This window comes from Dipodomys ordii, unplaced genomic scaffold, assembly GCF_000151885.1.
Source record: "Dipodomys ordii isolate 6190 unplaced genomic scaffold, Dord_2.0 Scaffold47, whole genome shotgun sequence".
NCBI classification, from domain to species: domain Eukaryota; kingdom Metazoa; phylum Chordata; class Mammalia; order Rodentia; family Heteromyidae; genus Dipodomys; species Dipodomys ordii.
In genome coordinates this window covers 7,940,431-7,952,701 of record NW_012267263.1, presented here as the reverse complement: position 1 = coordinate 7,952,701, position 12,271 = coordinate 7,940,431, and the positions used below count along the sequence as shown (strand labels likewise).

Sequence of the window (12,271 nt, the reverse complement as noted above, 5' to 3'; positions counted from 1 at the left end):
CTCCTTGGACATTTTAGATACAGGTGTTTGACTAAATATGTAATGCACACATACATTCTCCAAGACTGAATCTTATTTTCCTTCCTTCAATATTGATTAATACGGAGGAAATAATACACTTCATGAATTCCGATTCATTGCTTTTTGCTTATGTCAATTATACTTTGGGGTTGGACTAAAAAACTCATCTTTTATCCAAGGTCCTCATCTAAAAAGTTTATGACATTTCATTTCATTTGTCTTAGTTGTGTGACACATTTGGAATTATATTTGTATAAGGCATGAATAAAAGGGGAATTAGAGAGAAGGGCAGACTGGGGGTTATGATAAGATGGGGTGTAATAACGAAGATCAGAGAGAAGAGAAGGCAGCTGGTATGGTGGGACCACTGAGGTGAATACAACAATGGGACCTACAACTATAACAAAAAGTTAAAGCATATTTTGAGCCAAGTATTTTTACACAAATACTTTGGGAAAGAAATGATTCTTACCCGCTGGCGGATTTGATATAGATTCCTTGATAAGATTTCTCGAATTTCATCCATTTCACCAGGTGTGAGCTTTCTTATTTTTTCTTCCCGGCAATCACTGTGAAAGTTTACACAAAGAATATTTCAACTTTCATCATATATTACATTCATTGATTTTTCTATATTAGAGCCACAGACCATTTTTTCTTTGGCGGGGTGGGGGATTAGAAGGGGAATCTGTTCAGCAGAACTTGGTTACTGAAGTGAGGAAAATGTTTTAAAAGGTTTAGGATATGTTCTTTGGTTATACAGGTATGGAAATTAATGACAATAATGGAAGAAGAAGAAGAAAAGAAAAACCTAGCACTTGAGCTCGACACCAGTGCCTCATACCTAAAATCCTAGTTCCTCAGGAGACTGAGATCTGAAAGTTTAAAATTTGAAGCCATCCTGGGCACGCGCATGCGCGCGCGCGCGCACACACACACACACACACACACACACACACACACACACACACAAATAGCCATGACATTCTACCTCCAAAATAACCAGGATAGACATGAGCAGGCAAGCTAAGCAAGTACAAGACCCTGAGACCAAGCCCTGGGGGTTGTAAAAATGGGTAAGTAAATAAATACATAACTAGTACATGGAAGTTACTGAATACTTTAAATACTTCAATACTTTAGTTCAATCAACCTGAAGTACTGGGATTACAGGTAGCTTCTCATGCTGTTATTTTTTTTAAAGAAGGAACATTAAAGCAATAATCACCTGGCTATTTCTGACACTATATAAAATAACAGAAGTTTTTTCAACACAAATTTAATTAGCTGCATTTTCTAAGAATTTTATCTTTTTAAATAGTCCATTCCAAACATTTGCAAGCACACTATGTATAAGATATGTGCAAAGACAGTCAATCCTTTTTATCCAAAGATTCCATATTTGTAGCTCTACTGGTGACAACCCCACACCATACTTGTAGCACATGACAGCCATTCCAAGATGTAACAAATGGCAAAACATTTTCCCCAATGATGAATAGGGTGACATCCTACTTTTTATTTCTTCTTGTTTTCATTCTATAAATAATGCCCTTTTCACACTTGATTGGTGAGATGGTTCTCACATTTTTATGCTGCTTATTAGTAGCTACACTGTTTAAAGTGGCTCTGAAATAAGATAAGGAGCTACTCTGTCTCAAAACACAGGCAGGCCACGGTGAGCTTCAGTATGACCCCTAGGAGCAACACTTTTGTTTGTTTGTTTGTTTTGGAGTTACTGGGGTATAAACTCAACATTTTCACTCGAGGTTGGCACTGTACCACTTGAGCCACAGTACCACTTCTGACTTTTTCTGAGTTGTTTATTGAGATAAGAGTCTCTTGGACTTTCCTGCCCAAGCTATCTTCAAGCTGTGGTCCTCAGAGCTCAGCCTCCTGAGGAGTTAGGATAAAAAGTATCAGCCACTGGCTACTGGAGTTTCTTCAGCTCAACATGAACTGAATGCAATGTATCTTGATCAGTGTTACTGCTTCTGTAATCTCCCCCCATCTCTTCAATCCACTCCTCCCTCTCAAATTCCCAGGTTCCATTTTCATATATTTCTACACTGAATGTTGTTACAGTATTTGCCCACTCTTGATCTCTCTGTCAAATAAGAAGTTATGGTGGAAATAAAAATACTTTGAATTAGAATGTGGTTAAAATACAACACACCAAATGTGTGTTAAAGAAATGTGAAAAAGGAAATATTTTAGCCTTAAATGCTACTATTAGAAAAACAAAACAAAACACTGGGCTGAAAATCAATCATCTAAGTGCCATGCCATGAAGTTGCAAAAGAAACAATAAATTACATTCACAAAGAATGGAAAATTTGTAAAGCCAATAAGTCTATAATTGAAAACTTCAAGACTATATGACTTCATTTAACCTTTAAGTAGGAAATAATGCAGAATTTAAGTTAATCCTTTCAGACATTAAAAAGCAAGATAAATTACCACATCAATCAAGTGAAAAGAGTCTAACTTTGAGTCTAAACCTGACAAAGATATTTGTAAGAAAAGAAAAAAGTATAAATTTCTCAAACACTACTATTGAAAGAACTGATTATCAGAATGAATAAACTATAGAAGCCATTTTATACTTAATACTATGTGGTGGTTACAAATAGAAGGATAAGAAATTTATCAGGATGTTTGTATAATTATAGTGATATCAGAGGATGTACTCTTTAAGGAAATGATTATAATTAATAATGGTGAATGTTCTATTTTTGAAGATGTATGACTTCAAATCAGTGTGCCAGAAACACTGTAATGCAATATAGATATAGATCTCTCACAACCTTTACCACAACAAGCATATAATAATACCAGAATATTACATAATGAGTATCAATTAAATTACTGGTAGACAAGTTATTTTTAAAGTACTTCACACAAAGTATGCTCTCATACAAGAAAGAAATCACAGCCAAAGATGTAAAACAAATGGAAAATTAAGAAAACATTTATAGTTTACATATTGTTTTGTTATTGAATTTTCTCTCTTGTTAATTTATCAGTTACACTATTTTACTTTTCTTTAACTACTCTTCTTAGTGTTTACTATGGGTTACAACATTAATCATTAACTTAAGAGGTTCAAAAAATAAATTACTATTTACATGCTTTTAAGAGAACACAAAGATTTTGGCACAATATCTCCCAATTAAGTTATTATTGGTGTTTTTATTTTTTATTTTTTTGTCGGTCATGGGGCTTGAACTCTGGGCCTGGGCAGTGTCCCTCAACTCTTCAGCTCAAGGCTAACACTCTATACATGAGCCACAGTGCCACGTCAGTTTTCTGAGTGGTTTATTGGAAATAAGTCTCAAGAACTTTCATGCCCAGGCTGGCTTTGAACTGAGATCCTCAGATCTCAGCTTCCTGAATAACTAGGATGACAGGTGTGAGCCACCAGCGCCCGGCTTGGTGTTGTACTTTTATGGACAACTAAATATCCCCAGTCATTGTTCTTTAATACAACTAACATTCATTTAGATTTTCCCAAATACTTTAGCTTTACCATCAATCATGTTACCTCTTTCTCTAAACTGCTGTGCAAGAGAACTCTGATTGAATTTCCTTGATGTTCATTTCAGGGCGATGCCTCTCATTTGTTTGAAGCTACTTTTAATAGTTACTTTTGAAAGATATTTTAACAGGGTATGAAACACTACATTTCTAATTATATCCTTCCAAGATTTTGAAGATACCCCTAATTCCTGCTGCTTTTGCTGAAAATCAATTACCATGTAGTGTTTTTTTTTTAATGTTGAAGAAAACAGATACATGTTTCCTCTTGGGGATGTTTAATATTTCCCTTTTAGGATTCAGCTGTTTTATGCATCAGGTATTTAGGTTTCCTTGATGTTTGTCACAATTTTTGTCTTTGATCATCTTGAGAAGTTCTCAGTCATTATTTCTTAAGATATTTATTCTGACTGCTTCTCTCTTGGTGTCTCCTGAACATTTTTTCACCAAACACCATACATTATTTCATTAGCCATATTTCAATCTCTTTGCTTCACTTTGTGCTTTCATTTCATTCTAATCTATTTTCAAGTTGGTCCATTCTCTCTTCAACAGTTGAGTTCTTCTGCTGTTATACCAATCAGACAATCCTAAATTCCATCAATTCATGTATTTCAGCTAAATAACTTCATTGCAGATCTCTTCCCTTTCTTTCTTTCTTCCTTTTTTTCTTTCTTCCTTTTTATCTTCCTTCCTTCCTTCCTTCCTTCCTTCCTTCCTTTCTTTCTTTCTTTCTTTCTTTCTTTCTTTCTCTCCCTTTCTTTTTTCTTTCTTTCTTTTTTTTTGCCAGTCCTGGGCTTGAACTCATCACCTGGGCACTGTCCCTGTGTCTCATTGTGTTCAAGGCTAGCACTCTACCACTTGAGCCACAGGACTACTTCCAGCTTTTTCTGGGTAGTTTATTGAAGATAAGAGTCTCATGGACTTTTCTTCCTGGGATGGTTTCAAACCATGATCCTCAGATCTCAGCCTCCTGAGTAACTAGTCTTACAGATGTGAGCCACAGGTTGACCGGCTCAAATCTCTTTTTTATTAAAATGATCTCTCATAATATCAGTGTCTATCTGATAATGCAATTATCTGAATTCCTTTGTACCATATATAATTGTTTGGCCTCTCATTTGTTTCCATTTGTAAGTCACATTTTCTTATTTACTCATGTATTTGAAACACTTTATTGTTTTATAATCATTAGTTATATAAAATCAGAAAGGAATTTTATGGCTCCTAACAATCTTATTTTCTTCAACATGGAATTTAAATTCACTTTTTCAGGCATTTAGTATTGGTATAATAGGAATATGAAATGGCCTTGACAGCCATAGGCTGAGGACTCTGGTAATAACCAACCACTGGCCACAAGAGTTGACTTTTGGTAGGTCCTGAATTTCAATCATTTTTTTCAAAGTTAATCAATGTGTCAAACTTCCATTTACTTCTTAGACTCTAGGACCTGGCTGTAACTAAGTGAGAGGTCCAGGCAAAATTAGGTCCTCAATGCCAATTTCATCTCTTCAGTCTTCCCTGTTCTCGTCTCTTGTCTAAGAAATTCCTCGCTGCCCTGGTATTCTTCATTTTAAACAAAATTTTCTCCATTTTCTAGTTGTGTTTAGAAGATGGATTGTAGCCTCTTCTCAATTCAGTTCATATGTCAGAAATACAATGTCTGCTGGGTGCCAGTAGCTCACACCTGTAATCCTAGCTACACAGTACGCTGAGATCTGAGGATCATGGTTTAAAGCCAGCCCAGGCAGGAATGTCTGTGAGACTCTTATGTCCAATAACCCACAAGCAAACTGGAAGAGCCATGTAGCTTAAGTGGTAGAATGCTAGCCTTGAGCTAAGGAGCTGAGGGACAGTGCCCAGGCCCAGAGTTCAAGCCCCAAGACCAACAACAACAACAAAAAAATACAATTTCTAATGACCTTCTCTTTTGTTTCTATTTTTGTTTTTAGAGAAACTATTTTGGGAAAGGTGGAATTGTCATTATACCCTCTATTTGTACAACTATGAACATAGACATTGTGTGTGTGTGTGTGTGTGTGTGTGTGTGTGTGTGTGTGTGTGTTATCTTTATGCTGTTCCTGAAGTTTGTACTCAGGGCCTGGGTGGTGCTGTCCCTGAGCTTTTTTTGCTCAAGGCTAATGCTCTACCACTTTTTCTGTAGCTTCATTTCAAATATTTTAGTGGTTGATTGAAGTTAAGGGTCTCATGTACTTTCCTACCTGGCTAGCTTCAAACCATGATACTCAGATCTCAGCCTCCTGAGTAGCTAGGATTACAAGAGTGTGCCATTGATGACCAACTTAACTTAATGCAGTACCCTGAACCTTTGACTTCATTCTCCTTGCCTCCAAAAAGAACTATAACACAGGGAAACACTGAGATTGCATTCATCTGAGAATGGGAAAACTGGTTAATAGAGTTGTTTCTTGATGTGACTACAAGCATGAGAAAGACCAGAGAAAATGTTTAAGCTTAAAGAAACTTTGCCAATCAAGTTAAACCTACTCTCATTTCTCTGTTACAGAAACTCACACTCAGAGAAAGAGATGGGCCAGCTTAAGCTCATACAGCTAGTTCGAGGCTCTCATACGGGTCCAAGGCTCTAAGACAGACACCTAACAGCTCAACTCACTGCTGTTTCTAATGCTGTTTCTATATTGCCATGCTGACCTCTTCTTCTTGTTATCCTGGATCATATTAACTCCCATAGTTTTTATAGGAGACTTACAAATCCTAGTTAAAAACCATGGTTATAGTTGGATATTTTGTGTCATTTTCTCATCTGTCACTTTAACTTCCCCTAGGTAACATTTTAATTGCTTGAAATTTCCTTTAAAGGAGCTTCAAGCCTGTATAATTAGCAGTAGAAGAATCAGCAGGAGCCTATAATTCCTATCACTGTCCTAAACAGAGAAGGAATGATGTTTACACAAAGAAATAACTCCCCCTGCTGATTGCTGCACAATTGTTGCTTCTTCCACTGATTGTTGAGGGACTTGAGAAGTCACCTCACCAGCCTGGGTCTTTACCTCCTTTTCCTTAAAGGAAACAGATGAGATCAGTGGGTCTCCATCCTGGCTAAAGAACTTTTTGGACTGGAAGATTGTTTTCAATTGCACAGTGAAAGTAAACACTCCAGAGGATGCACGGGGTCCACAGGAACTTTCAGATATACCTATTCCTGGGCGTCAGCCCCAGAGATTTTCATTTAACTGGCCTGGAATCAGGCATCTGCATTCTTTAACTTTTCCCAAATGTTTCTATGTAATGCGCAGTTGAGATGTTCGCTAACCCCAAGCCTTCAGCTAGGACTCTGTGTAAAGTCTGTGAGAACACAGCTGCATTATTCCATGCATGTGGATAGCAGCAAGTGTGATGCACCTTCTAATATTCCAATCCCAGTGTTGGATGAGGGGTATTGAAATGTCATAAAGCATAAACATCCTAAGTGTGCATGTATTTTCTGACTAGTCCATTTCAAGATAGCATAACACAAAACATAACATAATATACATAGTCTGAGGCGTGTACATTTTAACAAAATTCTCCATCTACTATGAGATAATAAGTAAAAACTCCAGGACATAGATCAATTTATATTATTATGGCTGCTCTCAAAAGACTATTAATGTAGGTTGATAAGCAATATAATTAGTAACAGTTATAAATTAAAGTACTATGATAATAAAAGGCTAGCTTTAATTTTCAAAGCCATACTTACTTTAGAGATGCAAAAGAAGGGACAGTACTTATCATCCCTGTCTCTGCCATCTCGATGGCGTGTTTTATTTCAAGCTTCTTATACAAGGACACAATGCTGGACTTAGGTTGGTTTTCCCGAATCAAAAGCTTCCGAAGATATCTGTCATCAAACTTCTTAAACCTATAAGTCAGAATTGAAAATATTGAATACTGCACTGATAAAGAAAACCCTCCAAGGTAGAAACACAGTCACAGAATTTAATTAGTTTGATCATAGTGTGTATTTGTACATAGCATACCTAAAATGTGTGAATATAAAATATAAATGCTATATATCTGTATAAGCATATGTATACATATGTGTTGAGACATTTTTAAATAGGGCCCTAGACCATAGATCTAATACTAGTTAAATTTACATATATTTCTCCCTTTGTCATTTCTTTACCTCCACATTCAGCCAAGCTACTCAAAGTGTTATCAATCCTTATCAATATCAACATCTCCAATTCCCTTCCTGTGCTTTTTGAATGTTCATATATCAGGGATTTGCCTGATATATGAACTCCACTGAGGATATTCTCATGAAGGTCATCAATGGACCCCACAATGGAAATACAATGGCCAGCTATTATTCCTGTCTTTCCTAAAGCCACCTGTTAAATACATTGTCGCCATTGGCTTCCAATGCACCATGCTCCCCTCCGATCCTCAATACCCCTTTCTCAGCTTCTTTTGTTGGTCTTTGTTCTTCTTCTGACCCATGAGTATAGGAGTTCTCTGCCAGTCCTTTGTCTTCTTCTCCATAACAATGACTCCAGAATTTGTCTCTCTAGCTCCAATATTCTCTTTGAATCCCTGGCCATGAACATCTAGCTATCTACTCAACCCCTAACATGCTTGCAAAGATGATAGGCAATTGACCCTATCTTTTCCCATTCTCCACTAATGATGACTTCTCTAGGTCAGAAACTATGATACCATCTTTAGTCCTACTTTCATGTTCCGTGTTATGGTTTGCATTGTATCCCACAACCAACAGTCAATGCTTAAATCCCTAACACATCAGTATGTGACTATACTTGGAAACATCATCTGGCCAATGCAATTAAGATGATGTCATCAGGGTGGGCTCCAATCCAAAATGACCATTTGGACAGAGACCATTTGAACAGAGACATGTGCAGAGTAAAAGCAACAGGTAGTCAGGAAGAAGACTGCCATCTGCATGTGAAATAAAAAAGCATAAACAGATTCTCACAGCCCTCAAGGAAGCCAACCGTGTAGCACCTTGCTCTTTGACTGCAGACCCCCAGAACATTAAGAAACTCATTGCTTTTGAATAAGCTACCTACCATGTAAAGCTTGTTATAGAAGCCCTGGGAGACAACATTCTGTATCAGCAGTTTCTGTTGGTTCTACCATCAAACTACATGCAAAACCCAACCACCTCTCATGCTCTCACCCTGGTCCAATAGTTGGTCCTCTCTCATGGAATCTTTGCATGAAATGAGGCACTGAATTACTCTCTTCCTGTTGCATATTCTCATGGCAGATGCCAGAAGATTCCTGTTAAAAAGTCAGCCAAAGCCAGGCACCGGTGGTTCATGCCTGTAATCCTAGCTACTTAGGAGGTTGAGATCTGAGGATCATGGTTCAAAGTCAAACCTGAGCAGGAAAGTCAAGGAGACTCTTTTCTCCAATAAGCAATCAGAAAACAGGAAGTGGTGCTGTGGCTCAAGTGGTAGAGCACTGGCCTTGAGGTGAAGAGCTGAGGGACAGCACCCAGGCCCAGAGTTCAAACTCACAACTGACACACACACACACACACACACACACACACACACACACACACACACAAAAGTCAGTCAAATAATGTAGTTTCTGCTTCTCACCTGAATACAAGCACCATAGACCATAAGACCCTGCACAGTGTGGGTCTGCACCTCTTTAGCACAGTGCTCCTTTTCCTCAGGTGAAGACTCTCATATCCATCCTGCCTTATATAGTTGTCACCTGTGCCTTTCTACTCACTATTACTTTATAGACACCTTCAGGACTCATGTGTGCATCTCCTTTAAGTCTCCTCTCAATGGTAATTTTCTCTAAACAGGATTTCCCATCCCTCTTGTTAAAACTTACACATCTTCCTCCACTCAGCATCCTTTCTCACTTCCCATATCTATTTTTAAATACAGTAATTATCACTTTATGACACAATCCATAACTTACTTATTCATGTCATTTTCTGTTCCTTTGCACTAGAATGTAAAATCTATATGTATAAGAATCATTTTTGTCTCTTATTCATGATTGCCAGAGAGCTTAGTGCTCTGTGAGCTTTCGTAGAAGATGGTTTCCAATGACTCCCTATGTCCACCTCTTCTGCCATGTTACTCCAGCAATGTCTTTGTACCATGGCATAGGTGACCACCTACCTTGATCCAAGGCATAGTCTCAGTAATAGTACTTTTGGATGAAAGAAGAGGCCTAAAGTGGGCTTTCTACCTAGAGCCTTCACGCGGTGCTTCCAACATCATCATGAGAGAGCATAGAGTACCATGGCCAAAGGTGAGCATCATCCCATTCACTTCAGATAAAGCCAGGTAGAATCATGTGACTCCCACCTGCATGCAGCATGAGCAAGACTTACCCATATCAGCCCAGTCTCATATGGTGACTCATAGCTTCTTGCCTTATGGACTCTACTAATCCAGGCTGCTATTTGGAGCAACTACTTCTGGGATTGTTTATTATGCAATCTTATTGTGCCAATAAATAAGTGAAACAGCATGCAATAAATATTTGTTGAGAAAGAAAGAAGATAATTGCAGAGGTCATATAGGCATACCTGTCCCATGAAAGAAACCAATGTTCTCTCACATTCTTGGCACTGGTCCTTGGTTCTAAATACCAGAGGACTCTGAATAGCTCTAAGCCATCCCTGATTTGCTTTGGTGTTGACTGGCCACTACACTGAAGACTGAGCCTACTGTTTCTTGTGTTTATTTTGAATTTCATGTTAGGATCATTGAGCCAGGATTCTCAACGACAACACATCTTAAAACTTCTTTTACTGCTATTATTGTTTTAGCTTTTTTTTTAACTAGAGATAAGTAAAAGGAAGAGTAAACATAAATGACAAGAATATCTGATCTTTTTGTTGTAGGGATTTGCTTCCTTTCTTTGCTTTATTCTCACCCCCATCTATTTCTCTGCCAAGATACACATAGGTGTTCTTTTTCACCATCATTAGGTTTCTTTGGGCTGAATCTGAGAAATGTCACCCTGTATTATCTTTCATCCCATTCCTGAAGGATCAAATGCCTCAAGAATCCTCTGCCAAGAATATGGCATAAAGATAAAAAAACACAAAAACAAAATGGGGCTGGGAAGGTGGCTCAGTGGTAGAGTGCTTACCTTGCATGCATGAGGCCCTGGGTTTGATTCCTCAGCACCACATAAGCAAAAAGAAAAAAGCCAGAAGTAGCGCTGTGGCTCAAGAGGTAGAGTGCTAGCCATGAGCTGAAGAGCTGAGGGACAGCGCCCAGGCCCAGAGTTCAGGCCCCACCACCCGACCCCCCCCCAAAAAAACCCCAAAAGATGCCCAACATACTTAAAGCAATCACTTCCCACTGAATGCTATTGTTAGCCCATCAAGATTATATAATCTTAGAGATGTAATCTGTATGTTACTGATTTTTAAAAGGGCCTGTGACTGCACTCCAACCCCCGAATTATAAATTTATATGGGAATCAGCCATGAAAATCTATAAGTGCTTGTGGATTATTACATGAAGCACATTCATTGTTGAGACAAATGTTAAAGAATAACTTGCCTTTCAGAAATAAGCCAAAAGCTGTCTCTGTCATCTTTAACACCCATGGTTCAATTAGCCTGGCTACCTTAAAAGTTCTGCCAGGGTCAGTCAGGGATTCCAGAAGTAGAGACCATGACCTGAGAGATAAAGCCAGAGGAGTCAAAGTACCTCTGACATTCCTCCACCTAAATTCCAGATAAGACCCACAAGATTATAGTGCTGACCTCTCCTCCTTCCTCCCAGAGTGTACAGGCAGTTGACATGATCCACATGCCTACTGATGTCTATGCTCTTCTATACTCTGGAGGCAGAAAAGTGGTATGAATGTGGAACTCTTCACTTTTGTAAGAAAACATGCTGGCTTGCTAACATTTCTCACTCATCACTTTGGAAATGGACTTACAGGGCTCTAGAGAAAATAAAAATGTGGTTGGGCTGGTCACCAATGGCTACTCAGGAGGCTGAGCTCTGAGGGTCAAGGTTTGAAGCCAACCCGAGCATGAATGTCCATGAGACTCTTATCTCCAATTAATCATACCCCCTTCTGCAAAAAACTAAAGTAGAGCTGTGGTTCAAGTAGTAACGCTCTATCCCTGAACACAAAAGTCCAGGGACAATGACCAGGTACCCTGAGTTCAAGCCCAAGACACGGTGTGTGTGTGTGTGTGTGTGTGTGTGTGTGTGTGTGTGTTTGAGTTGAAAGGGAGAGTTAGGTGGAAAAGAAGTATAACAAAAGTGATTGGAGGGTAGGGAAGAAAGTCTGGTTCACTGGCATGGCACAGACAAAGACTCCTCTGGGTTCTACATGTGCAAGGTCAAAGGATGCAAATTAAGATTGGGTAGAGCCACCAGGTAGACATGTGAGGATGTCAGGTTTACTTCCAGATAAGTTAATGTTTCCCAAGAAAAATGGTTATGTTTTTCAGATATTTTTGCAATGTAGATTTCAGTTTGTTTTATGACCTTATTCTCCCACGTGGTTTACTGGGTTTTCTCCCTACATGTAAAATATCCTTCCCTTATTTATGAAATAATGTTGAGCCTGAGGTAATTTTCCATATTAGTTAGGAGTGTTGCAAACCTTATAAAATTTGCTCTGGCATTAAAATACTTTTATAGCTCATTGTATTCCTTATGGGTCTCTGTCTCTCTGTCTCTCTGTCTGTCTGTCTGTCTGTCTGTCT

The 12,271-nt window shown here is 38.4% G+C and overlaps 1 protein-coding gene across 1 annotated transcript in view; it reads right to left on the bottom strand.

Moving 5' to 3' along the window:
- Window positions 1-12,271, bottom strand: part of Slc9a2 (solute carrier family 9, subfamily A (NHE2, cation proton antiporter 2), member 2) — a 111,046-nt gene that overhangs the window by 7,492 nt on the left and 91,283 nt on the right. Inside the window, exons 6-8 of the mRNA XM_013019740.1 lie at window positions 8,732-8,835; window positions 7,286-7,447; window positions 494-590 (exon numbers count right to left, since the gene is read on the bottom strand). Of these exons, the coding sequence (XP_012875194.1) occupies window positions 494-590; window positions 7,286-7,447; window positions 8,732-8,835 (363 nt within the window). The remainder of the gene's footprint in view (window positions 1-493; window positions 591-7,285; window positions 7,448-8,731; window positions 8,836-12,271) is intronic.